The 25,463-nt window shown below is 43.0% G+C and overlaps 1 protein-coding gene across 1 annotated transcript; it reads left to right on the top strand.

Moving 5' to 3' along the window:
* The first annotated feature begins 1,026 nt into the window (after positions 1-1,026).
* Positions 1,027-22,907, top strand: CASC3 (CASC3 exon junction complex subunit). The gene is made up of 14 exons (XM_065910651.1): positions 1,027-1,315; positions 1,685-1,712; positions 2,201-2,238; positions 14,513-14,671; positions 14,765-14,916; positions 15,481-15,657; positions 15,835-16,520; positions 17,863-17,927; positions 18,620-18,734; positions 18,970-19,068; positions 19,325-19,539; positions 20,164-20,286; positions 20,474-20,537; positions 21,187-22,907. The coding sequence occupies exons 1-13, from the start codon at positions 1,085-1,087 to the stop codon at positions 20,495-20,497; spliced, it is 2,112 nt and encodes a 703-aa protein (XP_065766723.1). The 5' UTR covers positions 1,027-1,084; the 3' UTR covers positions 20,498-20,537; positions 21,187-22,907.
* Positions 22,908-25,463: the final 2,556 nt, after the last annotated feature.

Here is a 25,463-nt window from a genome sequence, read left to right as displayed (position 1 = left end):
GTGTATATTATTGTGTACTCCTTTAGGTGAACAGTTAGCTTACGCTTCTTGTATGTTTTTTATTATGCTACAGAGAAAATACACCGATTTTTTTCATTGCTGAAAAATGTGTTGCTAAAATCACAGCATTCCGTCATCTACCCGTTTGGCAAGGAAATCATTTCGGGATATTAAACCAATGCCCGTTCCTCTGATTATCTCTAAGTCGGTTCTAATATTTTAGTAAGATTACCATCTGGCTCAGACGGTAAAGAATCCGCCTGCAATGTGGGAGACCTAGGTTCGATTCCTGGGTTGGGAAGATCCCCTGGAGGAGGGCATGGCAACCGGTTCGCGTATTCTTGCTTGGAAAATCCCCATGGACAGAGGAGCCTGGTGGGCTACAGTTCATGGGGCCGCATAGAGTAGACACGACTGAGCGACTAAGCACATCGTATTAGCCTGCACTTTGAGGAAGGTGATGGCTGGGGTGGCAAGACACATAAAGGGGGAAGAAATCAGAACACAGGGGAATCACTGTAGTGCTGCAACACTAAATTCTCAGGCTTCCCTACAGACAACTGGTTTCTCTTCCGCCCTTTAGCTTAAAATGGACTGATAAATCTGAAGCAGCACAACGGCTTCAGAGGTTTCCCTTGATTCGTGATTTTTACCAAGCAAACGAATGCAGTCAAACGATCTGCTTCAAACGTAGGTAGAAATGAGAGATGGAAAAAGAAAATCATGAAACAACTCTAATGCCGCAGTGAAGCTGTGACAGGTCAACGCTATCCACTCATGCCCAAGATGGCCGGGCAAGGACCGGAACAGATTGCCCGCCCAAGAGCAACTCTCCTCGCCCGGGGCCCAACCGCGGGGAAGTCAGAGGCCTCACCACACCCCCTCACGTCACCAATTACGCAATCCCGCGCACCCGCAAACGTGCCGCAGGGCGCCAGCTCCACCCCCAGCCCCTCCCCCCGAAAAGCCGGGGCGACCAGTGCAGCAAGTGAAGCATGCTGGGACCAGCTCTCAAGCTTCCCGGCAGCCCCTGCGACGGGCGTGGTACGTCAGGATCTGGCCAGCGGCGGCCGTTCTCCGTAAGATGGCGGACCGGCGGCGGCAGCGCGCTTCGCAGGACACCGAGGACGAAGAATCTGGTGCCTCCGGCTCAGACAGTGGCGGTTCCCCGGCGCGGGGCGGCGGGAGCTGCAGCGGTAGCGTTGGAGGCGGCGGCAGCGGCTCTCTGCCTTCCCAGCGCGGAGGCCGAACTGGGGCCCTTCATCTGCGGCGGGTGGAGAGCGGGGGCGCTAAGAGCCCTGAGGAGTCGGAGTGTGTGAGTGCGCGCGGGCGGGGCGGACCGGGGGCGGGGTGTAGGTGGTGATGGGAGGCTGGGAGTTGACGGTAGATGTAGAGGCGTAGTGTGTTGGAAAAGAGGAGAGCGATCCCGGTGCGGTTTGCATCCGGAGCTCCAAGGGAAGAGAAGGGATTGAGGGTTTGTTGGGGGACAGGCGGAGCTGCTGCGGATGGAAAGCGGGTGTTTAGTCAGAAATTGGGACTGGAGGTGAATAGACGGGACCTCCCTCAGATCCTGCCTGTTAAAGATATACCTTTCCTTGTCTCCCTTTTCAACCATTTTGTGTTCAGTCTTCGTTTCTTCACCCCCTGGAAATCATAGAACTAACCCATGTCTTCTTTCCTTCAGGAAAGTGAAGATGGCATCGAGGGCGATGGTGAGTAGCATCATGATAGAGACCTTTGCCCCCAAACTCAGGTCACCTGTCTACAGCAGTTGACATCCTCTCAGACTGTTAAGTGGAGAAGGAAATGGCAACCCACTCCAGTATTCTTGCCTGGAGAATCCCAAGAACGGAGGAGCCTAGTGGGCTGCCGTCTATGGGGTCGCACGGAGTTGGACACGACTGAAGAGGCTTAGCAGCTGCAGACTGTTAAGGGTTTTGGGGAGGGTGCCACAAAGGGGCTCTTTGTAGTATAAAGTTTAAGAGCGTAAGTTTTAGCTGTATGATCTTGGGAAAGTCAAAGTCACTCTTTGAACCTGTTTGCTATCTGTATATGGGGACTATAAGTTTATCTACCTCATAGGTTGATGTCAGGATTAAATGAGAGTTTTAGCTTGACCCACAACAAGCACTGGAAGATGTAATTATAAAATTTCTGTTGCTTTTTTTTTTCCCCTTTATATGTTTCTGTTTTCTTTCAGCTGTTCTCTCGGATTATGAAAGTGCAGAAGACTCAGAAGTGAGTGTGATAGATTCTTTTTCCTATGATGTAGGTTGAAAAATGTGTTTTAAAAATTGTACCCACCTGTGGTTTGAAAGCACCCGACCTGTTTGTTACTCCTTGTTCATTCTTCATTTATGCTTCTGAAAAACTATTATAAAAAGTATTGTTCAGTTATAGAGAGGGAAACTTTGTATAAACCTCTTCAAGCCACTTGTGTTAGGCTGTTAGTAGCTGACCTTTCACCCTATCTAAAGAAAATAAGATTCTAAATAAGAGAATGAGAACATTCTTTGGCCCTTCACAGGTTGTTTGACACTACATTTTATGATGCCTAGGTGGTGAAACCAGCCAGTTGGGTATTTTTTGAGTATATCTGAAGACCTCAGAAGGGTAGGATCCTGAGTGGCTTGTGTCAGAAACATTTCTCAGTTTATGGATGAGGTTTTCTGTCTTCAGCAGAGTTTCCATAAGCCAAATGTTTGTGAACTTAGTTTGCTCTGATTGGATAAACTACTAGAGATGTTATCAGAATGGCTACTTGTTTCCTGGAACTGTTGAATAGAGCTCTGATTTATACAGAAAGAATTGGATTGTGGATCAGAGGTTCATTCTGTAAATTTTGTAGAACTGTTACTACATATTAGATTTACCATTAAGCTCTGGAGATGCAAAAGTGAACACTATAACAAAGTTCCTATCTTTAGGAATCTTACAGCTTGGTAAGGAAGTCAGACAAACATTGAGAAAATCATAGGACTTGGTGACAGCTGCGGGGGGATAGGGTTAAATAGGGTGTTAATGACTGGGTACTGATTCCATATTAGGCAGTCAGAGAAGAATAAATTAGAGTTAGCCAGGCAAATCATGCTCTAGGCAGAGGGAACAACAGCTGCAAAAGCTCGGAGATAGGAGGGAAGACTGACTATCTGGAAACTTGTAAGTAGTTTGGTGTGGCTGGAACATTGTTGGAACAGGATGGATACCAGAAATAAAGGCAAATTAGAGCAGGTGTCAGATCATGCAGGGATTACTTCTTTCTCTTTATTAAATGCCTTCTCAGTGCCAGGAGCTGTGCTAGGCCCTGGAATAAAAGATACGTGGTTCTGCCCTCATGGAATTTACATTCCAGGTCAGAGAGGGAAAATATAGATAGTTAAGCAATTACAATAGCTGTTTGTTAAATGCCATGGTATTGGAAGCATAGGGTGCTTTGGGAGCACATGGCAGGGGCAACTAACTGAGTGTAGGGTGTTTGGAAGTATTTACAGGAGGGACTCTTCAAGTAGAGACTTGAATGAATAGGAATTAGCTAGCTAGAATTTTCTTTGCAGAGGAAATAGTCCAAGAAGAACGCCCAGAAGGGATGGTATTGGAGGACAGTGAGTTGGAGGGCATGGAAGATTTAGTATAACTGGTGGTAAGGATGACTCTCAGTCCAAATCTTAAAGTACTTTATAAGCCTGATTGAAAAAGTATTTGGATTTTATTCTAAGGACGTAAAGTGTAACAGGATTTTAAACAAGAGTATGATATGGAGTATGGATTAGACTTAAATGTTAAAGCAGTGTTTGTCAGATCCAAGAAACGTCTACATGAAAGAAAATCCTATTGAAACAGACTCTTGCAGAGGGAGGGAAGACTCAGATATTTATATGTTAACAAAATCCCAGGTTGATTCACAGTAATATTTTAGAATTATTATCTTTAACAATTGTTTTATGTGCAGTGGGGAGAGTTACCTGAAGGGAGCAAGATTAGAGGCAGAAAAACTAGTTAAGAAAACTACTGTGGAAGACTAGGAAAGCAGAAAATGTGGCATGGAGTGGAGTGGTGGCAGTGAAAAAAGAAGTGAGCAGCACTGGCAGTTATTTAGGCTATGGAAATGACAGAATGTGGTGATCGGAAGGATGACTTATTTTCTGTGAAGTCAGTGGTAAAGTTATCCACAAAGAATTAAAGGAAGATGAGAGGTTTTGGAGTGAGTAATGTTTGCAGTAGTCATTAAAGAATGGAAACATCTGAAAGACTGCCAGGCAATGTGGAGTATTCAGTGAGGTTTGGTGATTGTGACTTTATAACAGTTTACCATTATGTGAATAATGAGTTTGGATGTTACTCTAACAGCAAAGAAAGAAAGGCTATTGGAGGCTTAAATGGAGGAGGATCTGAGGATGAGGCAAGACTGAAGACAGAGCTGTTAAGAGAATAGTCCAAGGAGCGTGATAGTGCCCTAAAGAAGGGACAATGGCAGTGGCACTGCATGACATAGATTTGAGAGATATTTAGGTATTATTATTAATAACAATTTCTTGATTGATTGAATATGGAGCCTGAATTAAGGAGGAGTCGAACAGAATTCTGCTGAAACTCAAAAGACAGCTGCTTTGGTTCCTGTAAGCTTTAGATACCCAGCAGTGTTTGACCTCTCCTGACGGGAAGATGTTGATCCAGGTGAGGGCTGGGACCTGGCCAGATGCCGGCAATAGAGCCAGAAAGTTTACTGACGAGGACAGTGACAGCGTGGTGAGGGAAGGGCCTGGGATGGGGGAACTTGGGGATCTGGGTTTCTCTAGCTTCGTTCCAGAGCCCTAGAATAATGCTGAGTGTTTTGACTCTTGTTCGTGAGTGTCCTCTGTTGTTTTGTCTCAAGACTCACCTCTGCCTCAGATGACCTGTCTGCAGTCCAGCCTTCAGACTTTAATATCCATTCCCTTTAGCTCTGAGCAGAATGCAAGCTCCTGGAGGGCTGAGACTGTCTTTGTCGCTGTTCTGTCCTGGGAGCTTAGAAAAATATCGGTAATAGACCCTCAATAAACTTTTCTTGGATTAGTAAATAGAACTGCAAGGACTTTTCTTCTAAATACACTTTATTTTGGAATAATTCTGCATTTACAAAAAAAGTCACAAAGAGAATACAGATGTCCCATAGACTTTTCACCCAGTTCTTCTAATGTTAGCATCTAGAATGACTTACTTAAATTAATTTTGTTCTTTTGACACACATTCCTGTGTTAACACCACAATTCTACTTTATCCTTTACATTTGAGCAGCTACCATTTGGAGAAACCTTTTTTTCATAAGTAAAGTATCATAATACAATTTTGTTATGTGTGAGATACAGTTCCTGTTGTAAAAACTAGTAATTATAAGGGGAAAAAAAGTGTTGTTACCTTAAGAAAAAAGATTGTGCTAGTAATGTTGAAGTTCAATACATTTGTAATATGAAAAAAAGAAAAAGGAGTTCAAGTAATGCCCAGGTTGGAGAATGGTGTTGGTCACTGAGAAAGGGACCACAGGAGGAAGAGATTCCGGGAAGGACAGTGTTGGGTTAAGTTTTGGATGTTTTGAGATTGAGGAACATGTGCAGCTTTGATGTGGCAATATCTGGTATGTATTGCCTAAAATTTAAGAGAGGAGTGTAGTTCTGCCGTGTCAAATAGGATAGTCACCAGCCAAATGTGGCTATTTGAGTTAATAAAAAAGTTCAACTCCTTATGTGCATAGGTAAAAACATTTCCCTCATTCCAGCGAGTTTTATTGGATAGCACTGATCTAGATTAAAGAATTTGACTTGATATCTTGCCTTACATAATTATCTGTTACTTGATTGCATTTCTTCTTAGTTACTAACTTCGTATACCTAGATGCTATACTTAGTTTTGATCTGTCTCTTAGTCTGACAGGTTAGTTTTTCATCCTTTTTTTTAATAGTGTATCTGTTAAAAAGATTTTGATGGCCACTCATTGTACAACTCACCATGCTGTCTCTGTCCATTGTATTTCTTGCAAATTGTCTTTCCATGGTAGCCATGGAAAATAGCAGTATGACCCAAAGCTTTTTTTTGACCCAAAGCTTTTATCTTGCACAGAACTGGCGGATCACCTAATTTTCTTTCCCTTATAAGTCACTTGCTCTTTTTATCTGGATAGTCCCAGTGTATTTTCCTTTAAGGTCCAGTAGTTATATTAAAATTTGTCTTAGAGTTGGTCATTCTGGATCAATATTCATAGATATGAGATGTGCTGTACAGTATGTCATGGAACTTCCATGCAAATACTCTTTTCCTGTCTTCAGTATTTGACTCTTTCTCTTTAATCCTTTGTAGTGTCTCTATTTTCTTTTCTTTTTTTTTTTTTTAATTTTATTTTATTAGTTGGAGGTCAATTACTTCACATTTCAGTGGTTTTTGTCATACATTGACACGAATCAGCCATAGAGTTACACGTATTCCCCATCCTGATCCCCCCTCCCCCCTCCCTCTCCACCCGACTCCTCTGGGTCCTCCCAGTGCACCAGGCCTGAGCACTCGTCTCGTGCATCCCACCTGGGCTAGTGATCTGTTTCACCATAGATAATATACATGCTGTTCTTTTGAAACATCCCACCCTCACCTTCTCCCACAGAGTTCAAAAGTCTGTTCTGTACTTCTGTGTCTCTTTTTGTTTTGCATATAGGGTTATCTCTATTTTCTTTTGATTACTGTGTTTATTCACTCTTATTTGTGTTCCTTCTAGTTCTAGACTTTGTATTTTAAATGATTTTTTAAATTTCTAATATCTTCTTGAATTCATTTCTGGATTTTTAAAATTCTGATTGATGTTCTTTCATGCCTTATATAATATTTTTAATGATTTTTTTGCTCATTTTAAAATAGAAGTTGCAATTTTGTTATGATATGCATATGTCTTTTTGGCATGCTTTCATTGTAGGAGTGCTATTCTACATATTTTTTTTCTTTTAGTTTCTGTGGGATTTGATCTCTATATTTTTCTTTATTTGATTTTTATTTTGTCTTCCTGATCTTTTCAAAGGAAGTGTGGCTCAAAGTAGCTTTTTCTAACTTCGTAGAACTCTCTCCTCAGTTGTTTTCCCGTAGTGTTAAAACACACACACATTCATATATATATATGGCTTTCTGAGATTTACAGGTTTTGTTCCCTTCTCTAATTTACTTTGGACCATCTTCCTTCCTTCATTCCTTTTGTCCCTCTTCTGCTGAACTGATTCTCTTCTCAACAATTTTATCTTCAGTGTGGTACTCTATCCTCGAGGGAACCTCTGGCAGCCAGGTTGATGTTAAGATTTCACAAGGCTTGGACTGTTCTAGCCCTTTCAGACCTTCTTACTGCAAGATCCTTAAACTCACATTCTATTAGAGGCAGCAAAACCCCTTCTAGTTGCAATTGTTGTTTTCAGTTTTACTTTCTGTTGACTAGTTCAGGGTTCTCCTGTTTTCAGGTCCATTTACTGCTCTCTGCTTTTTCCAGCCCTCATACCAATCTGATGCAGTTCTTGTGGCAGTTGTTGGTTTGCTCATGTGCTTGTATTTTGAGGTGTGGGGGATACCTTGTAACCTCGTTTTGTTGTAAATGTAGTCCAGAGGGTTTTGATTTTGCTGTCAGAAGCCCCCATTTGTGTGGAGATTTGAAGAGATCAAAAACTATGCTGTTGCCATTTTTTCCAGAATCCTCTGAGGAAATATTTTTAATGAAATTAGACTGAAGGGGAAGCTAGAGAGATGGTAGCTGGAAAGAAGGCTCTAAGGTCAAGAGAGGGTTTGGTGTTATTTGAGTTGGAGAATCAACTATGCCTAAAGGTTGAAGAAATGATTAAAAAGGGAAAGAAAAGGGAGAGGATAGGTAATAAGTGTGTGATGTCCTTGATTGAGTATATGAGAAGAAATAGGAACCAGATGAGAAAAACATCTTCCACTGTAATTATAGAGAGGTGGGAAGGAAAGGTGTGTGGGAAGGAAGCTGGTGTTCTCTTTGTTTTGTTTTCTTTGTGAAATATAATAGAAGGAAAAACAGAATGGTTGTTGATGGAGGGACAGTATAGGAATTTTGAGATAAAGGAGGTTTGAATAGTTGAGGTTGGAGGTGGCACTGATATGTAAACTTGTATGATTTTTTTTTTTTAATTCCCCCTAGTGATGATCAGTAGTCTAGTTGTAAGCTTAGAAAAAGCAGACAGTTTGGTTGATCCAGTCCTGAGCACATGGGAATAGGGGATTTGAGGGAGTTACCAATAGTGCTGAAATGATTGGGTCACAGAGTCTGGAGAGAGAAGAAAGTGAATGTGAGAAAGGACTGATAGGTAGAGAAAAGGTGGAAATGTCAGTGGAGTGGATGTCTTAAGAAACGAGAGATGGGAGGCTAAAGGAATAACTGGGGATGGGCAGGAGTAACAGGCAGGATTTGGGGGGAAAACAGCTTTATTGAGATATAATTTATGTGCCATTCAACTTACCGGTTTAAAATGTCCAGTTCTGAATAGTTTTTAGTATATACAAGTCTGTGCAACCATTACCACAGTCAGTTTCAAAACATTTTCATTACTTCAAAAGGAAATTTTATACCCTTTAACTGTCACTCACCCCCCACAGCTCCTCCGTTCTCATTCCCCCCAGCCCTATGCAACCACATACTTCCTTTCTGTGTCTAGAGATTTCCTTATTCTGGCCTTCTTTATGAACAGAATCATTTATGATAACATATGACTGGATTCTTTCACTTAGCATATTATTTCCGAAGTTTTCACCCAAGTTGTAGCATGTATCAGTACTTCATTCCTTTTTATGGCTGAATAATATTCCTTTGTGGGATTTCTCTGGCTCAGACAGTAAAGAATCCATGTGGAGATTCTGGAGAATCCCATGGACAAAGAAACCTGGCGGTCTGCAGTCCATGGGGGTGACAGAGGCCGACATGACTGAGTTACTAAGCACACAATATCCCATTGTATGGGTATACTATATTTTATTTATCCATTCATCCACTGATGGATACTTGGGTTTCTATTTTTTTATGAATAATACTGCTAAAAATATCCATGTTCAGATTTTTGTGTGGATATGTGTTTTCATTTCTCTTGGGTATGTACCTAGGAATGGAGTTGCTAAGTCATATGGTAACTGTTTGGTTGTTTGAGGAATTGTCAAGACTGTTTTCCAAAGCAGCTGCACCATTTTACATTCTCACAGCAATGTGTGGGGATTACAGTTTCTCCACATACTCAATGGCACTTATTATTGTCTTGATTTTTTGATTCCAGTCATCCTAGTAGGTGTAAAATGGTATCTTGATATGTATTCACCTGATGTTGAGCATTTTGTCTTGTGCTTATTGGCCATTTGTGTATCTTCCTAGGAGAAGTGGCTATTAGATACCTTGTCCATTGTAAAATTTTTTATTTATTTATTTTTGGCTGTGCTGGGTCTTCATTGTTTCAGTCTTCTCTTGTTGCAGCAAGCAGGGGCTGCTCTTCAGTTGCGGTGGCACAGACTTCTCATTGTGGCGGTTTCTCATTGCAGAGCATGGGCACTAAGGTGCACAGGCCTCAGTAGTTGTTGCTCGTGGACGCTAGAGCACAGGCCCAGTAGGGCTGAGTGGTTGTGTACACGGGCTTAGTTGCCTTGGGGCACGTGGAATTCCTGGACCAGGGATCGAACCTGTGTCCCCTACATTGACAAGTGGATTCTTAACCACTGGACCACCAGGGCTACTTTGTCGGGTTTTTTTGTTCTGTATGTGTTCTAGATTTGTTTCTTATCATCTGTATGATTTGCAAGTGTTTTTTCCCATTCTTTGGGTTGTCTTTATACTTCCTTAATAGTGTTAAGTTTTCAGTTTTGATGAAGTCCAGTATATTTGTTTTTTCTTTTGTTGCCTGTGTCTGTTGGTGTTACGCATGCCAAAGAAGCTTTTGCTGAATCTGTGCCAAATCCAAAGGCGTGTTTTCTTTTAAGAGTTTTATAGCTTTAGCTCTTAGTTTTAGGTCTTTGATCCATTTTGAGTTAATCTTTGTATGAGGAGTGAGGTAAGAATGTAACTTCATTCTTTTTTATGTGGCAGTGCTGATGAAAACCTGGGGTATTTAAATTTAAGATTTTTAAAAGGAGATCAGATTTACTTAAAATGTATAGCATTTCCAGGTAAGACTGGTCTGACGTGTGTACATGAAAGTGGATGACTGAAGTGGAGATGAAAAGTATGAGCTTATTTCCATAGTTTTCAGATCAGTGACAGGGTAGACCCAGGCAAAAGACAGAGGCAGAGGTTTTCCCGTTGATCTTATAGAGCATCCCTGTGAAACCTTTCGTAAATTGAAATGACTTAAAGCAAAGAAGCAATTACCTTAGGACGCTTCTTGCCAAGTGATGCGCAAAATAAATTGAGGCAAAGCACCGATGCTCACAGATAACAGTCCAAAGCTGTGGCAGCTGGATGCTAAGAGGCTGAGTGTAGTTCCCAGGGCAGGAGCTTGGTGGTTTCACTCCTTCAGCTTAGGGTATAGAGCTGCTTGTATGACAACTCACTGCAAAGCAAACACTGAGTGCAGTTTTTACTTTTGCCTTTTTTTTTTTTTAACTTTTGCCTTTTTTAAAAAAAATCTTTTTCAAATTTCTTTCAGTTTGTGAAAACAAATACTACTATAGGCCTTTTATCAAAGGAAAAAAAGCAAAATGGTGTAATCTGAACTTTTGAGAATCAAGATATAGCTAGATGATAAAAGCCTCAGAGAAGTATGAATTTAAAATGAGGTGGACTTAGCAAGATGGAAACTGGTATACATAGAATGAATAAGCAACGGAGTCCTACTGTACAGCATAAGGAACTATATTCAATATCCTGTGATAAACTATAATGGAAAAGAATATGAAAAAGAATGTATAGCGACTGCTCTGATCCAGTAGTTAAGACTTTGTGCCTGTAATGCAGGGGGTGCAGTTTCGACCCCTGTTTGGGGAACTAAGATCACACATGCCATGTGGTGAGGCCAAAAAGAAGTGTGTGTGTGTGTGTGTGTGTGTGTGTATATAAACACACATACATACAAACACCCCCCCCACACACACATATATAGAAAACTATATATAGTTATATTCCATGTATATACCATATATGTGTATATAACTATGCCACTTTGCTATACAGCAATTAACATTATTATAATTCAACTATACTTCAATAAAAGATAAAAGGTGGCAGAGATCTGGAAGAGACATTGGGAATGAGAAAGATAGACTCTCCTTTTACTCTGAAATATGTGGGGAATGGAAAAACGAGCTAAAACATCTGCATGAGAATTCTGCCAGGGAAGCAGTTGCATAAGTAGAGGGCTAGGCTTTAGAGTTGGGAGGGTATTCACTGAATGGGAAAGTCAGCAGTAGCGAAAATGGTTTTGAGGTCAGCCTGTAGGCAGAGGTGGTAAAGAATCTGCCTGCAGTCCAATCCCTCGATTGGGAAGATCCCCTGGAGAAGGGCATGGCAGCCCACTCCAGTATTCTTGCCTAGAGAATTCCATGGACAGAGGAGCCTGGCAGTCCATTAGGTCGCAAAGAGTTGCAAATGACTGAGTCACTAACACTTCCACTTTTGTAGCCAAAGAAACTTGACCCTAGTGTAACACCTTGGCTTCAGTTACACCAGATTTTGATGCTAATTTGGAGTCTTCTCAGCACTATACTATTTGTATCTTCTGTCCTGCCTGGAAACAAAGTTAGTTTCTCCTTTGGAATAAAAGAGTTGCCTCATTTGACATTCCACCACAGACTAAGAAGGGATAGAGCATGAAACAAAGTTCTCTCATTAATCATGCTGATACTATTTTAAGAAGTTTGATTTCAGTCAGTGTGTGTTTGTTGGGGGGGGGGGGGGCAGATTTGGAGTTGAAGGGGGGAGAAGTAGTGAATTAAGGTCACATACACACCAAGCAAGATTCTTGCAGATTCTTGCAACACAACATGCAAGGAATCTAGGACCAAGGAAAGAACTGAATGATTACCGCCCACCCATTCCCAACTAAAGAGGAGAGAAAATTTCTTGTGATTGAGGGAAAATGGGAAGAATCTAGGGTACCTGGTTGTTAAAAAGCTGTAAATAAAGGCTTGGTTCTCATAGTGTGGGTGTGGTCTTTGAGCTTCATAACAGTATCATCTTTCTGGGAATCCTAACTCAAAACACTCAGAGGCTGAAATACTTATGCTGGACAGGGAATAAAGGGGAAGGGTAATTAATTGGCTTATCTGGGCCAGTCTGGCAGTCTGGGTCCTGTTTGAAAAAAGGTCAGAAACTTAAGAGCTTGAGAGCTGCTTATTTCATCAGGAATCTCAGTGAGTATCTTTGATCAGATTCCTAGGCCATCCTGGGCCTGGAGTTAGTCAGTTACAGATAGAGTGTCAGGTCCAGTAGAAGAATAAGAGAACAGTGTACATATCTGCTAGGGGGCAGAGGTGTTTTGGCACCCTGACTTGTTAGCCCAACAGTGGGGACTAGACCACCTTCCTTTGAACTCATTTCTTCGCATCCTTTTAGGTCTCTAGACCTACCTCCCTTAGCCTTTACCTCTACCTCCCTAGGTCCAAATCTTGGAAGGACCAGAATATGAGAGAGTAACTTTTAGTCTGAAGCCAGCCCCCTTAGCATGAATCTTAGCTGCTTTTTCCCCTAGCTGAAACAAGCCACACCTCTCTTGCTTAACCCTTTCTAGTTGCCCCTGTTTAAAGGATGGCCTCAGGACCCTTCTTTGTATGGATAGATTTTCTAGGTCACAAGCAAAATTATTCAGTTTTTTAAAAAATTGAAGTGTAATTGATTGGATTATTCAATCTTGCTGTGCCAAGAGAAGGAAAGGGAAGAGAGCACTTGGACGTTAATTTTTTTTTCCTTCATTTCTAAGATGCAGTGGTTATACAAGTTCTAAAGTTTTACAAGTCAAAATTTTATAATTATATCATTCTAGACAGAGTTATTGGCTAAGGAGCTCTCATGTTGCAGAAAATTTAGTACTCATATCATAGACATAAAAAATGTAAGCCACTATTTCCCAACTTGAGAGTAATAGTGCCTTGGGAAAGTATGGAGTTATGATAAGAGATTGCAAATTCACTAACTCTGTTTTCATTATCTGTAGACCAGATCAACATCTCCTGTCTTTATGTACTACTATTTTTTAATACATATAAATTAATAAAAATTATTAATGTATTTTAAAGTATCATTGGACATAGAGCAGGTGTTCATCATCACGTGTCTTCTCAGTCCGTGCATACTGTACTGTGCTGCTTCTCATGGGAGTCCATGAGAATTTTAGGTCCTAAAGGGGGATTCACCTAATCTAAAAGGTGGGAGTCTCTGCTGTAAGACATTTTGAGGTGAGAGAATTAACAGCTTGAGTTAGAGTGTAGTTATTAGGCACTGCATGTTTAAGAGACAGTTCACTGAGAGAGAGAGAAATTATCAAAAAGAAAGTTCCTCTGTATGCTTTAGACACTAAAAGTCTCTGATCCATAGGCCCTGGGCTTCTTCCCCAGAGGCTGCAGCTATTTGTTTTGTTGGTTTTTTTCCTTTCAGTTTTATTGAGGTAAAATTGTACTGTATAAGTATAAGGTGTAACAACAGCATAATCGTTTGACTTACATGGTGAAATGATTATCACAACAAGCTTAGTGAAAGAGGCTGCTGCTCCTGACAGTTCCATGCATATCTTACTGGAAAACTTAACAGAGATCTATATAAGCTTGTTTATGTGTGCGTATATATATTGTTTAGTTGCTAAGTTGTCTCCAGCTCTTTTGTGACCCCATGGACTGTAGCCCACCTCCATCCATAGGATTTCCCAGGCAAGAATACTGGAGTGGGTTGCCATTTCCTTCTCTAGGGAATCTTCCTGTCCCAGGGATTAAACCCACGTTTCTTGCGTTGGCAGATTCTTTATCACTGAGCCACCTGGGAAGCCGTGTATGTGTATAGAAACATATACATATATGTATGTGTGTTTTGGCTGAGCGTGGCGCTTGTGGCTGGATCTTCGTTCCTCTACCAGGAGTTGAACCTGGGCCCTTGGCAGTGAAGGCGTAGAGTTCTAAGCACTGGACTGCTAGGGAATTCCCTGTATAGGTTTTTTTAATGTGCTTTTACTTTTTTTTTTAGCAATGCTTCTATTCAGTAGAAATTTTAATAAGAATATTGAAGTGTTTGCTTTTAACTTTTGCATTATAGTAAAATCTGTTAGAAAATGTTTTCCTAAAGAATGGGAAATTTTTAAATGCACAATTTAGATCTTATTTCCATAGCTAACAGGGAAACTTTTAAAAGGCAAATTATTTATTTGCACCAAGTCTTAGTTGAGGCATGTGGGATCTTTAGTTGGGCATGCAAACTCTTTAGTTGCCAATATGTGGGATCTGGTTCCCTGACCCAGGGGTTGAACCTGGGATTCCTGCATTGGGAGCATAGAGTCTTATCCATGGGACCACCAAGGAAGTACCAGGAAACTTTTTTCAGGGTGATGACGGGGAGTACAGTGAAGAGGAAAACTCCAAAGTGGAGCTGAAATCAGAAGCCAATGATGCTGCTAATTCTTCAGCAAAAGATGAGAAGGGAGAAGAGAAGCCTGACACCAAAGGCGCTGTGACTGGAGAGAGGCAGAGTGGGGATGGACAGGTTAGTGCCCCCAAGGCCTCCATTTCCACTCGAGTTCTGGAACAGGGGCTCTTCAGCTTGGAGTGAGTAAAGAGCTCTTTATCTGTCCGACAGGAAAGCACAGAGCCTGTGGAGAACAAAGTCGGTAAAAAGGGCCCTAAGCATTTGGATGATGATGAAGATCGGAAGAACCCAGCATACATACCCCGGAAAGGGCTCTTTTTTGAGCATGATCTTCGAGGGCAGACTCAGGAGGAAGAAGTCAGGTAACAGCCCCTTGCTACTGCTCTGTAGTATGTTAGTATTATATGTATTACATGCTTACTGTATGCTAGGCACTTTACTAAGTGTTTTACCTGTATTATCTTATTTACTGTTCACAACATTTTAAGGTAAGTATTATGATTATCCCCTTTGTACAAATGAGGAAAGTAAGACTTAGAATATTTAGTAACTCTTGGTGGAGGATCTGGGATCCAGACCTGTATGTCCACTGCCTTCCTTAATCTGAGGTTCAGCGCCTCTAAATACTTGCATAGGTGGCCTTACAGGAGAGAGAGGAGAGAGAGGAGAGAGATGTTTCCAGAGTGCTGAGTAGTTTGAAGTGAAGGCTTTCCTTATTTTTATTCCTGTTACGTTCACGCCCAGCAGGCCCTGAGGTGCTGTGATTCACCCTTGCTTTTGGAAGGCCTGTTTTGTATAACCTGTCTGGGAAGATGGAGAGATTACCTGAGTTCCTAATGTTTCTCTGCCCAGCCCTGTTTATTTCATGAATATCTTTACCTGGCAGAGTCTGCCAACTTAACATACGTTTGCCTGGTTCCAACCAGACCCAAGGGACGTCAGCGAAAGCTGTGGAAGGATGAGGGTCGCTGGGAGCATGACAAGTTTCGGGAAGATGAACAGGCTCCAAAGTCCCGACAGGAGCTCATTGCTCTTTATGGCTATGACATCCGCTCAGCTCACAATCCTGATGATATCAAACCCCGAAGAATCCGGAAACCTAGGTGAGGACATTTTGGAGCCTATATTATTGATATTTGCAAGAAAAAACAAAAAACTCTGCTTTTCAAAATGCCATTCTGGCCTGTAATTGAATGGGTGAGGAATATGGGAAGTCTGCCTGACCCACAGTTTATATCTCTAGTGGCCCCTTTTGTTATTTCTCTGTTTCCTTTGTTCAGGTTTGGGAGTCCTCCCCAAAGAGATCCAAACTGGATTGGTGAGCGGCCAAGTAAGTCTCATCGCCACCAGGGTCTTGGGGGCACCCTACCGCCCAGGACATTTATCAACAGGAATGCTGCAGGTACTGGCCGCATGTCGGCTCCCAGGAATTACTCTCGATCTGGAGGCTTCAGGGAAGGTCGTACTGGTTTTCGGCCCGTGGAAGCTGGTGGACAGCATGCTGGCCGATCTGGTGAGACTGTTAAACATGAGACTAGTTACCGGTCTCGGCACTTGGAGCAGACTCCTGTAAGGGATCCATCTCCAGAAGCAGATGTTCAAGTGCTTGGCAGTCCTGAGAAGGAAGAGGTAGCCCCCGAGATACCAAATCCTGCTCCTGATACTGCACCACCAGCTCCTGACAGGCCTGTTGAAAAGAAATCCTATTCCCGGGCAAGAAGAACCAGAATCAAAGCTGGAGATGCAGGCAAGGTTGCAGAGGAGGTACCCCCTCCACCCGAAGGGCTGACCCCAGCACCTCCAGTCCCAGAAGCTACATCTCCTACGCCTGCTAAGACTGGAAACTGGGAGGCTCCAGTGGATTCTACTACAGGGGGTCTTGAACAAGATGTGGCACAACTAAATATAACAGAACAGAATTGGAGTCCAGGGCAGCCTTCCTTCTTGCAATCACGGGACCTTCGGGGTAGGTACCTAGGGTTAATGACTAGCTTTTATCCCTTTGCATCATTGGACTTAGGGGCATGGAACTAATGTCTCTTAGAGATGTGGTATCTGACAATATCTTCATTTTCATTAATTGCAAGAAACAAATGGATCCATAGGCATATTCATACAAAGAGTTCAGAGCAGCTTTATCTGTTACATAAGACTAGCCCATGCTTTGCTTACTGTTTACTGTTAACTGATCAGTCACCACCATTGAGCTCCTGAGTGCAAAATCCTTTACCACTCTCTAGAAAAAGTGGAAGAAGGCAGTGTTCTTTATTATTTGAGCTAATGGTTAAATGTTTTAAGGCAGAAATTGCCTTTGAATTTGGATGAGCATCTCCTAATCTCTTTGAAAAGAAAGCCTCTCTAGTTTCCTTAGTCTTCTAGAGCCAGGCTGCCTAGTAGAACTTTCTGTAATGATGGTGCTTTTAAATACTTGTAATGTGGCCAGAGTGACTGAAAAACTGAACTTTTCATTTTTAATTAATTGAAATTTAAGTAACCATATGTGGCTAGTGGATATCATGTTGGTACAGCATAGTTCTCATGACTACCTACCACCCCTCTGACCCATCCTTTTTTTCCTTCCTCCAGTCAGATAGATCAGAGGATCTTTTCCATTGTTTCTGAAATCTAATTCAAACTTAGATTGGAAAGCCTCACTTAGACTGGCAGTTTTAGCATCCTTCTCTGGTGTGCGTAATTCTGGAATACCAAAAACTAGGGTAGCCTAAACGACCTGGAGTTGATCTTTGGATAGAGAAGTACACTCTCTCCTGCCAGTGCCTTATTACTATTGGAAGACAGTCTCTAGAACATTCCTTTTTTTTCCTGAGTCATCTTCAACCAGAGGAGAATCTCTTCCTATGCTTTTAGCCTAGACCTCTGTGGCCAGAAATAATCAGAGGTAGATTTAGAACATCCTTCTCTGCCTAGTTGTTGCTCAGAAACATTAGGGTTGAGATTTTCCAATATGTTTGATAATGTAATATGCTAATTATGACCTCCTAGGGATTCTGTATGGTAAATATTTGATGCGAAAATTTTGAACTTGCATTTTCTGAGTTGCATTACTGAAGTAATTTTTTTTCATGTTCAAAGGCTTTACTGCTGTATTAAGGTGGCAGGCAGTGGAGGCAAATTTCCAAATGCTGGTGTTGACAGGAAGCAGAGATAGTTTAAAAGGAATTTTGTTAGTTTAAAAGATGAGAGCCATTCCCCATGTTGGATTCTTCACCCTGTCATTTCCTTCATGTATCTTTAGTTCTGTTCACATCTGTCTGCTCTGTAGCAGTGACTTTTTTGGTGTTTTACAGGTATGCCCAACCACATACACATGGGAGCAGGACCTCCACCTCAGTTCAACCGGATGGAAGAAATGGTATAGAGGAGGAAAGGGGCGCATGTAGAGGGTTGCATGTCACAGTTTGGTCACTGTTTAAGCCAAGTCAGTTTTCCCATGTTTCCCTTTAATTCAGGTCTCTGGAAATGTACGGTTTAGGCTTGAGTTTAGAGCTTAATGCTTTTCATCAGTTTTTCAGTTCATTTTGTAAAATGTTTTTTGGCATGTACATACCACTGTATTTATTTGGTTGTGCTGGTCTTCATTGGTACAACGGGTTTTCTCTGGTTGTGGAGAGTGGGGGCTACTCTCTACTTGCAGTGCACAGTCTTCTCATTGTGGTGACATCTCTTATTTCGGAGCACAGGCTCTAGGCACATGGGCTTCAGTAACTGTAGGATATAGGCTCAGTTGTTGTGACTTCCTGGCTCTATGGGACACAGGCTTCAGTAATTGTAGTTCCCGGGCTCTAGAGTGTGAGGACTTCCATTGGTGGCACATGGGCTTAGTTGCTCCGAGGCATGTGAAATCTTCCCAGACTAGGGATCAAACCCATGTCCCCTGCATTAGCAAGCGGATTCTTATCAACTATGCCACCAGAGAAGTCCTGCAAATACTTCTTTAACACTGCCATGTACCCAGTAAATGTTTTGCAGTATCTATAGGATGTTAGGACTTAATAGGAGAGTCAGCCTTTTGGAGGTCTTCTTGCTCAAACCTCTTTCTTTCAGGGTGTCCAGGGTGGGCGAGCCAAACGCTATTCATCACAACGGCAAAGACCTGTGCCGGAGCCCCCTGCCCCTCCTGTGCATATCAGTATCATGGAGGGACATTACTATGATCCACGTGAGTTTATTTTTATAGCTGGGATATCTTTCTTGGCAGGATGAAGTGAACTAAAAGACCAGCCTTCTGAACTTCCCTTGTGACCTCTCATGGTGGTTAACAAACTTTCTCTGGTTGCTGTTTTCTTCATATGGAAAATTGAGAACATCTTCTCAGGGGTTTGGGGGACAAGGAAACTTGTCTGTTTGATGGGAAGAGTGAGGATTTATGAGAGCCCCAATGTGATATCTTACAGTGCAGTTCCAGGGACCAATCTATACCCATGGTGACAGCCCTGCCCCACTGCCTCCTCAGGGCATGATTGTACAACCAGAAATGCATCTTCCCCACCCAGGTAAGCTGTGAACCTCTGCTTGTATGCTTCCAGTACGTAAGGATGTGTGTTGGGGGCATCACAAACCCCAACCTTCTCAGCTCTATGCTGCTTGCTTATGAGGCTGGCCACTTTGGCTACATGGGCAACAAACTCCTCTTGGGTCCATCCTGAGGACTTGAAATCTAAGCCTGTTGGTGGTGAGCAGTCCAGCCAGGCCATCCCATGGAAAAGGTATTACCTTTTGTTTCAGTTGTTGTTTTTTCTCCTTGTCCAGGTTTACATCCCCACCAGACACCAGCGCCTCTGCCCAATCCAGGCCTCTATCCCCCACCAGTATCCATGTCTCCAGGGCAGCCACCACCTCAGCAGTTGCTTGCTCCTACTTACTTTTCTGCTCCAGGCGTCATGAACTTTGGTAATCCCAGTTACCCTTATGCTCCAGGGGCATTGCCTCCCCCACCACCTCCTCATCTGTATCCTAACACACAGGTGAGATGGCTAATGAGATTTTCCTAAGTATATATCCTTTAAATCAGACAGGAATATAGGATGAGGAGAATACTCAAGGAATTCTAGAGAGCAATTCAGTGCCACTAATTTGCATGTGGTGGTAGGAGCTGGAAATGCCACTTAGGTGATACCTATCATATGTGTATTCTCTTCCATTTTTTTAATGGTGTTTCATTGAAGTGTTTTAGTATGTCTTAGGTGGGCATGTCTGCAATTTATCTAACTGCATAATAAAGCCATATTCTACCTACCAGCCCTCCCCTCCCCTGTACTGTTTAACTCCCAACAGGTTAACACCGTCTGGTATCTGGAGTGTTACCACTGAGCTCAGTGCCTTGTGTTTGTCAGCTGATGGTAGGAATTAGAGAAAGCTGGGCAGTACTTTGAAGAAGTAGGAACTATATTAGGACATACTAAGGCAGAAAAGAATAATTATTTTAAAGGGGGGCAGCTTAGAAATTCCCCTGTACACTTACAGATTCCCCTTATAAATTATAAAAAATTCTCCTATACTCTTATTTTTGTGCCTGAATAATATTACCTGTTTACCATAGTTTGGATGAATTAATTCCTTTTTCTTTTCCTTGCTTATTGGGCTCCTAGGCCCCATCGCAGGTATATGGAGGAGTGACCTACTATAACCCCGCCCAGCAGCAGGTGCAGCCAAAGCCCTCCCCACCCCGGAGGACTCCCCAGCCAGTCACCATCAAGCCCCCACCGCCTGAGGTAATGAGAGCACCTAGGAAAGGAGCTCTAAATAAAGGATGTTAGGGCACATCTGACGTCAGTGGACTTTCCTTTTCTTCAGATTTTCCTCCTTTTCTTGTTGTATTTCTATGGAAAATGGTCTTTTTTCTTTTTCCTTTTTTTAAAAATAATGACCTGATAACAAATTCCAACTTTATGATTTCAGGTTGTAAGCAGGGGTTCCAGCTAATACGAATTTCTGAATATTTTAAATCTAACGTCAAATAAAAGTAAGTGTAAAACTTACTGTGACTCAGAATGTTCTTAAAACTAATGTTCATGCTTACTTGCTCAACAATTACCTAATTAATGCTCTAAGTTGTAATCGTGGGATATCTCAAGGGGAGGCTTAGAGGAGTCCCAAAATTTGCCAGTTTCTTTGTTTTATGAATGCATTGAGTAGGGTTGAGTGGAAACCATTGTCAGTATGGCAGCATTTTATTTGAGAAGATGGAAGGAAAAACTGGACGAGGGCATTCTTTATTAAAGGAAAGGGGAAATCTGAATTTGAGGTGTTACAGCAGAGCCAATTCTAAAGGTTGTGGAGGAGGGACTTCCCTGGTGGTCCAGTGGTTAAGACTTTGAGCTGCCAGTGCAGAGGGTATGGGTCTGGTCCCTGGTCAGGAAACTAAAATCCTATATGCCATGCAGCACGGCCAAAAGAATTTAAAAAATAGTAATAATGAATAAATTTTTAAAACCACTCTTTAAAAAACAAAGGCTGTGGAGGACAGAAACCAGGAGGTTTTGTTGTATTGTTTTAGGGATATTTCTTTAGTGTACATTATTTAGAAATGTGGCTTTTTGAAAATAGCTTGTAAATGCCTAAAAGGTCCAGTAACATTTTGATGGTTCTTCCCTTTTTCTCACTCCTGTCAGGACAGCAGAAGTGAAAACCTAGGAGAGAAGAGAAAGCAACTGGCTGTCTGCTACCAGGAGAGCTTTGAAGATCCAAGGTGGCTCCTACCAGCAAGCAGCTGAATGAAGAGGACCCCTGCCTTCCTCTGAGGATAGGCTCTGTTGGATAAAGGGAGAAACAAGTGGACTTCCTCCCATTTTCAGTTTGTGTTTGTGTCAACTGTGCTCAGAGGAGCAGAGATCCAGACAGCCCAGGCTTCTGAGTCTAGGAGCCCACGTCTTTTGCTCGTCTTTGCTTTCTCCTGGGAAATTTGTGTCTTCTCCTCCCAGGGAAGCTTGGAAGCTCCTTCCTGTTTTGTTTTGTTTTCTACAATGTTCATTTTTAAAGCCTGGCTTGTTATTCTTAAATTAATATTCTTTTAGTCCATCACCCCACCCCCATCTCCTGCACCCCTCCCCCCTTTTCACTCTCTCTGCCTTTAAATTAAACAAGTTCATTCTTTGGTTTGCTAGCTCCTCTGGGTTCCCTTTTGGCTTTTCCCTACATCCCAGATAATTTGAGAAAGCAGCCAGTCTGCCCCCACCAAGTCTACAGAGAGCTGACCTTTCATTTTTTTCTTGGCCTTTTTTATTGTGTACTTGGAGTTTGTTAAGTCTTCTAATACTGTGGAAGCATTGCTGTCTGCACAGAATGTCCCATTGTGGAGAAAATCTCAGTGTGGTAGGAGCCCCTTTTTTGACTTGGGTTTTTAGAATTTTGAGCCTCCATCAGTCTCTGTACTCTGATAATCTTTAGTTCTCTACTGGAGACAGAGTGTCAACAGTGGGGAGAGATGGCAAGCCAGATGCTTTAGTGAGAAAGGAGGGTAGAGTGAGAGCCTTTGCGCCATGGGGGTATGTATTCACAGTCCTCGGGGCTCAGTCTTTGAGGTGAGTGGAATTAGAGGGCTCTGCTTTTTTTTCCATCCTTTCTACCACACCCTTTTCCAGTTGCTATGGACCAATGCATCTCTAGAGGTAAATATTACCTAGCCAGCGATCATCCCTGTCCATTGCAGTTGCCCTTCTCCTCGTCTTTCCTGCTATAAGTGTTTGAGGTATTGCTACCTTATTTTCCCAAGGACAGTTTTACTCCTGTCCTTGCAAACAGAATACCACACCTGGACCTAAAAGCAGTCACTTTTCAGGACAAGGGCTTCTCCCTCCTTTCCTCCCTATCTATGGCACTGAACCACTCCCCTGCTGCCTCTGCAGAAGAGGTTCCTGTTACTATGGCACTTGCATCTGCCAGGGGTCACTTGGCCACTGTCCCTGTCCTACAGAACCTGAGGGAGAAGGTGGCAGCTGTGTCTCTCCCCAAGTAATGTCACTAATTCTGTCCCTTCTCTTCAGCAGTTGGCTTAACCACTTTGAGTCACAGGTGTGGGGTGGGAGGGGGGAGAGGCACTCAAGTTATAACCCCCAAGGAGGAAATAACTAAGAGATTCTTCTAAGGGTAGCGCATGGTTGTGCCTTTTGTAGGCTGTTCCCTTTGCCTTAAACCCGAAGATGTCTCCTCAAGCCAGTGGGCCGCATGCCCAAATTCCCAGACCTTAAGACACTGTGACAGTTGTCTCTGTTCGTCCACTGTTTTGTTGCAAGAATTTCTCCATGTGTATTGTTGTTTGTAACTGTTTTAAAGAGCGCACATATGTGATTGGCATTGTGACTTGAAGATAATAAAATTTAGACATGTAAACCTAGCTCCTTTGCCAGTGTTTTGCGTGAGTCTTGATTTGGGAGGGAGTGAAGAGGACTCCCTGACTCCATAGAGTCACAGTCACAACTCTCGCCAAATGGAAGCCCAAAGAGGTGAGAAGCCCCAGTGGGGCCACAAGTGACTCCCCATCGATTAACTTTCTTAACCACATTGCCGCACAGACACCAGGAATATACAGTCCCTTAGACTGGAAGTGCAGGAGCCAGAAAAACGAATAGATGCTGTGTACCCACATGAACATCTAGTATCCCTCATGCCTGCCTTTGTGTTTGGCAAGCAAGTTTCCCAGGGCGGTGCCCCACATGTCAATATAACTGTACCAGGTCCTGGATAAGGGGGAGGTGCGGAGAAGTAGCTGTCCTCTTGAAGTTTGCACTGGCACTGAAATATCAAGGACCACAGTCTAAGAGGCTTGTATCAATCCTAGTGCAATTAAAGAAGAGGGGATACTCCAGTATTCTTGCCTGAGAAATGCCGTGGACAGAGGAGTCTGGTGGGCTACAGTCCATGGCATCGCAGAGTTGGACACAACTTAGAACAACGCAATCCCACAGATTGTGATTTAGGGAAATAGTTCTTGATGGAAATGTGACATAAGATGAAGAGTGACCTACACAGTTTTGTAAGAAATTAAAATTTATGTATAGAATAATTAATAGTTGCATATATTCAAAGTCTGGCTAAAGGAAAAAAGGAAGAGAAATCGAAAGACCAGCTCTAGCTTATGCTGCCAGTTAGCAAGGCCACTGGGAAGCTAGCTTTGCGTTGACTTATTTCCTCCTCCAGATCCTGGGTGGTGTGGAAGTTTACTACAAAGGCTGTCCCTGGTGTGGGGCAGCAATTGAATTCAGAGTGGAGCTGGCAGCATCAGTCCTTGAGTCCCACAAGTCTTTGTGATACATCTTCAAATGACAGTTGGGACTCCCTCCTATGCCCCTTGCTGCTGCTGCCACAGCCAGAGAACCATTGACTCTTCTGACCCTTACCCCTGATTTCTCTTTGAATCATGTCAGTTAACTTCCCTTCTCCTCCCCTGCAGAGTGATGGGTAACTATGGGCCTGATCTCTTGGGGTCATATAAAGAATGCCAGCCAGCCTTGGGGGTGGGTCGCTATCAGGAGGAATAAGCATGTTTAGATACTTCCCCCTCACCCCTGCCTCTTGATTCTCCAGTCCTGCAGTTAGATCCCATTGCTCTCTCTGTTGCCCTGGTAACCAGCTCAGCAAGAAGAAACTCAAGCTCAGCAAAGCCCCCAGGTTCTCTGCCCTCCCAGCCTGCCTCTCAGTGGGCAGAAAGAAGGCAACTGTTAGGGGCAGACACATCAGCCTTAGGTAGCCCTTCTCTATCCCCTTCCAGAAGCCCATGGACTGGGTGCTTAAAGTTTTTGGCCCCCTTCTCACAGGTGTTAATCACACCACCCTCTCTCCCTCTGTTTCTCCCATCATAAAGTGTAGATGCCTTGACAACCATCCTCCCCATGAGGTCGGCACGTGGGCCTTATGGGAGACTCAGGACAGCAAAGGATTTAGAATCCCAAAGCTGTCCCCCAGCATCAGTAGCCCACTTAGGTTGGGTTGTCCCTCTAGGGCAGTGATCCTCAATCCTGGCTACACAAATCACTCGGGGATACTTTAAAAAAAATACCATAAACCTTGGCCCTACCTCAGAGGTCTGATTAATTAATTTGAGGTGTGGCCAGGGAAACAGTATTTTTGAAAAGTTCCTTGGATTACAATGTGCAATTGGGGCGAGAACCACTGCTGTTCTAGGAGCACCATAACTTGATGCTGCTTTTCCTCTCTGATTCGAGGTCTTGAACTTAGTCTATGCCTGATATCCTTGAGTAGTTGGAGGGTGCTGGGGTCCTGTTCCCCAATTCCAATTTCCAGGAGTCTCTTTGACCCTTGTATTTGCAGCCCCCACACACTCCACACTCCCCAATTCTTCCCCCTTCCTAAATGACAATCCCAAATCCTGCCCAGAGAGGACGTTACCAAGGCAACCAGCTTAATCTGGCAACTGTGGCATGTGCTGGGAGTGGAGCCCTCCTCTCCTTACTCAGTTCATAAAATGCCTGGGGAGCTCCAAGCCACTCCAGCCAGTTTCTCCTCTTGACCCCAGGGATATCAGAGTATCCAATGAAGAGAGTATCAGGAAACTGATATTTGGATCTCTATTCTAGCTTCTTAGCCAAAATTGTTCTCTCTCCTTTTTTACTGTTCCTTTTTGCAAATCCACAAACAGATGGGTGTGCAAAGCTTTAATTCTGTGAACACATGCTCTTGTACACATCAGACCAGATAAGCACACACGGTGACACGTGTAGTACACACCCTGTTCAGTTTTACCACCACTCCCAGGCTTTCACATTCCTGTCTCTGCCTGGCCCATGCACAGTAAACAGGTGGGGCATTGTCCAAGGAGCCTCAATCCATATGTTGCCTGGTGCCACGCCCCCACCTTGGTACTTTAACCTTGACGTGCTTACACGGAGCATATCTCCATACCTGCCTCTACCTGGGACAGTCTATCCTTAGC

This window comes from Muntiacus reevesi, chromosome 18 (genome assembly GCF_963930625.1).
Source record: "Muntiacus reevesi chromosome 18, mMunRee1.1, whole genome shotgun sequence".
In the NCBI taxonomy this organism is placed as follows: Eukaryota; Metazoa; Chordata; class Mammalia; order Artiodactyla; family Cervidae; genus Muntiacus; species Muntiacus reevesi.
Note: the sequence above shows the minus strand (reverse complement) of the source record. Positions and strands in the feature narration are given on the sequence as shown.